General features: G+C 28.7%; 1 protein-coding gene across 1 annotated transcript; it reads right to left on the bottom strand.

The window, feature by feature from the left end:
- Positions 1-2404: 2404 nt before the first annotated feature.
- On the bottom strand, positions 2405-3256 carry LOC149220830 (uncharacterized). Its single transcript, XM_089382862.1, has 2 exons — positions 3133-3256; positions 2405-3038 (listed from the first exon to the last, which is right to left on the bottom strand). The coding sequence occupies exon 2, from the start codon at positions 2994-2996 to the stop codon at positions 2535-2537; it is 462 nt and encodes a 153-aa protein (XP_089238988.1). The 5' UTR covers positions 2997-3038; positions 3133-3256; the 3' UTR covers positions 2405-2534.
- Positions 3257-4607: the final 1351 nt, after the last annotated feature.

Genomic DNA, 4607 nt, shown 5'->3' with positions numbered 1-4607 from the left:
GGATCACGACAAAAGTCATCCTCCTTATATTTACAAGTTGGTTTGAGGTTAAACACCAATTCACCACTCCCACCCATGAACGTTATCAAAATATATAAACAAAGCTCCATCTTAACATCATTGTTTCCTTCCCATCTATAAATAGATTAGTGGAAACATATTGACCTAAATGAAAAACTAAGGAGCCATGATAAAATATTCATCCTTACCTAGGAAACTTGGAGATGAAGTTATATAAAAATTTGGAATTACATATAGACTACACTGACTTTTCCTTTGAGCTTTCAAAATAGAAAAGTAAACTAAAGTCTACAAAAAAATAATGATATAGTTATTTAACATGCTTCCAACTTTATAGAAAAATTATGTGACATTCAAAGTAAGAGAATAAAAATCAAGAAAATCAAGAGAAGAATCGAACTATTTATGATAATATATCAAAATAATTCAACTATTTTATAATAGCATAATTTATAAATATAGCAAATCTTAAAAACCTTTATGTTATCATGGAAACTTCCAAACAACCTTGATTGTTCATTTCGAATGAAGTCCTTGCAAGGCAAAAGAATTATTCAGCTTTTTTACAAAACCATAATTATAAATATGCAAGTCTAAGGAACATGCCATGTTATCATAAGGACATGAGAACCTTGAAAATCTTAAAAAACTTTATGTTATCATGGAAACTTCCAAACAACTTTCATTGTTCATTTCCAATGAAATCCTTGCAAGGCAGAAGAGTTATTCAACAGTTTTATAGAACCATAATTATAAATATACAAGTCTAAAGAACATGCCCTGTTATCACAGAGACATGAAAACCTTGAACCTTCTTTCGCAAAAAAATTGAACAAAAAAAACTCTTTTAGATTATCAACTCTATCAGAGACAAATCATACATAAACAAATACATAATCAAAGCTGTGGTAAATTTTGGCTTTAAAATTGATATTGCTTCCAACAAAACAAAACATTGACATGTTGCTTCCTATTTTATTGGGATGTCGCTTCCCATTTACTTACATTTTCATGTTATTTCCAATATTTGGTAGATATTGTTCTTGCTTTTTAATCTTTTCTCTGCCTTCTATACAACAATTTTAAAGTGATTATTCATTTTTATAATATTGCGGCGATTGGATCAAGCTCAATCAAAATTCATTGTTTTTATTTCTCATATATTTCTTAGACTTAGAATTTGTCATTTATATATCTAAAAACAAGCAAACATCTATTTTCATAGGGATCTAGAAAGACTTTATACCATGCAACATCCTCACAATCACATTCACATTGCTATCAATGAGAATTTAAAACAAGGAAAATTTTAAGGATGGAAAATTTTCTTGAAGTTTAAAACATTGGCGAATCTCACTAATCCCTAATATGCAAATTATAAATGTTTATTGATATATTTGTAAAATTAATCAAATTTATAATTATTTTATATATAGTCTCTCTATAATGTTGGCGATTTTTAAGGTAAAATAATTTTATATTCTAAAATTTGGGCGAATCATCTTTTATAAAATTGGAAATTGGCGAATCTTTTTTGTGGAAAAATCATGGAAAATTAGCCCATTGGGCGAACATTAGCCCGTAAAATTTTCCATGATTTAAAACCAATTGTACATTGTTAATGTCAACTGATTTATTTGGTTGCAATTAACTGATCATTCTAAGGGTAATGATATGAGAATGTTTTTTGGGTTCAAATTGATTTATTTAAAAAATCTCAATTGAATTTAAAAAAATTAGTCAAATTTATTTATTTATTTATGAGATTTAATGAGTTTTACATAATTTTGTTAATAATATTTTTATAAATAAATAATTTTGAATAATAATTAAATAAACAAATAAATTTATCCAACCTCAAAACTAATATCAATTTATACTCAACTTAATTTTAATAAATAATAACAACTTTATTTTAAAACCAGATTAAAAAGTAAAACCTAATATAGCACATTAAACGCATATTATAGAGATAGTTATATTGGGAGGGAAGCAAATAACAACTTTTTTTTTTTTTTTTTGATAAAATGCTCAACATAGTATACCACATTAAACAAATATATTACAGAGCTGGTTATATACTCAAGAAGCACTTGTCATCCTATTTTTTTTCAAATTCCACTCCAAAAAAATAGATTTCCAAAAAATAGATTTACACTTCTAGGGATTTGAGCTCATGATAGATCCAAAGTTAAATGAACCTAAACACTTATACACTTATACATTATATTGAGCTATAAAATCCTAGATTAAATACACTGAACACACTTACACATCATATTGAACCAGGAACCATAGAATAAGCCTCACCCATAACAAAAATTGCAAAAAAAAAAAAAAATACGAAATTATGTAACAGTTTTACAAAATAAAAATAACCAAACTATCCTTTCTTGGAATTGCACTTTACAATCTTCTAGGAAACCTTCTGTGTGAATCGTTTGATGACTGTCATTTAACAAAGTATTATCACACAGCTTGACGCAGCTGCAAGGCCTTGACTCTGAGATTATTCATGGGGCGAGAGATGCCTTGACTCCGACCGATAATTCAGGGTCGAACTGTCCACAGGTCGATTGACTGTGCTCAATGAGCCGCAGCGATTCCTCAAAAACCTCCACAGCGCAGGGCACCGTCAAACCCTCTTTCTGCTCGAAGCCATATTCTTCACGGGCCTTATCGAGCAGCATAAGGAAGATCGGATGCGATAAATACACAGTGGGAATCACAAATCTTTTGCGTTCTTCCCCAGCATAAACAGCCAAGCATCCTTCAGGGATTTCATCCTCTCTGGAAAGAGAGGAACCCTTTCTGTTCAGATACTTGGGCCACTTCTGAGAATCAGCTCTCTTTGATCTGTAATGATGCTTCCCTTTAGATTGAGATGATCCCAACGCTCGAACCATTTTCGTTAAATTCTTCACAGAATCTAGCCTCGCTAGACTCTTCGCAGAATTCACTCTCCTGAGGCTCATGGCTCAGTGCGCACCAGTGCACAGAGAAAGAAAACTTCGGTCCTGTTAAAGCAGACTAAAACCCATTAAAGAAAGGAATTCCACATAGAAGACATCGATGCAATCAAGAAACTACAAATCTTATTAAGAACTATACCAGCGTACAGATCTCTATAAACCGGAGATTAATGAACAGAGACTCCAAATCTACAGAGACGATCTAATGGACGCTGAGAGGAGAAATATAAGCGCGCTTTTGAGCTTTTCGGCGTCTATTCTTCATATACAGAAAGAAAGGCGAAAAATGGCGTAAATCTTCTGTTATTTCTCCATGTTAATGGCGATCCAAATCTCGCAAAATCGATCGGTCCAGCTTTACCGCACGAGCCAGTGTTAATCCCCAGACTCTGGAGTTTGGAATAAAATCCTCCCGAGCGAAGGCACAGTCGCTCGTGTTAGCTGGCCTAAGGGGTAGATAAATAGAGTAAACAACATTGGAATTTTGTGGAATGAAATTGGATGCTGTTTTGTTTTGTTTAGTATTTGGAATTTTGTGGAATGAATTATTATATTGTTTTTTGTTTTGTTTAGTTTTGTTTTATTTAGAGTGTCATATATTGTTCATTTGATACGTTAGTTTTAATATTAAAATTAAGGAAAATAAAGATTGTGGTTAAATATTGATTTGTGTTATTTAAATTAGTTTTTTTCATTATAGTTTTAATATTTTGAAAAAAAAATAAATTAATTAAATTATAAATAAATTTTTATAAATTTCTAAAAAAATTAAATCGACAAATAAAACAATAAACCTTTTCAAAAACAAATAATCTACAAACAATGATTTACCCCAAGACATTTTGAAATTCCCACAAAAATAAATCAAATCACCTCAATTACCGATTCTAGTGGTCACTTAAAAAAAACCTCAAATTTTTCCGCACACTAAAGACAATTCCAAAGAAAAACCTACTTTTCAAAAAAAATGGTAATGAAAAATGTAACAAATACTAGTTTTATTTTGTTTTATTTATATTTATATTTATATTTAAAGAGTATGAGATTGATTTCAGAGATATGATTATTATATAATATGGGTGTTTTTCTTATTTATCTTATTTAAATTCGAATCAAAATTATTAATATTTTTCAAATTTAAATTTTAGATTAATTTTGATGAGTATTTATTTATTTTTATTTTACTTAAAGATATTTTTTTAATTTTTAAATATTTATTTTCATTTATTTTATATTAACGAATTTATAAATGAATTTGAAAAATGTGTTTTAATTATTTGATGGTTTAATTTATTTAATTGAAATTATGAAACACAATTTTAAGCAAAATTGAAATTTTCCAGTATTTAAATGCATAAATAATTTTTGTACCCTTAAAAACACCCTTAGTTACTTAGATTACAAATATCAAACTTATTGTTCTAAAAGATCTCATCAGACTTTAGGTAAAATCCACCAAAAATATTAATCAACACTATTTTAAAGTCTCTAAACATCATTAATTATATCTAATTAATAGTACCATGTCTAGTAAATATTAAATAAATACGTATCAATTTAGGATTTGTAAACATCGCATTCTTATCTTTCATATAATAAGCAAAAATAAATATA

Source organism: Pinus tabuliformis, chromosome Q, assembly GCF_031772625.1.
Source record: "Pinus tabuliformis cultivar Carrire ecotype Pingquan chromosome Q, CPIR1, whole genome shotgun sequence".
Taxonomy (NCBI): Eukaryota; Viridiplantae; Streptophyta; class Pinopsida; order Pinales; family Pinaceae; genus Pinus; species Pinus tabuliformis.
Note: the sequence above shows the minus strand (reverse complement) of the source record. Positions and strands in the feature narration are given on the sequence as shown.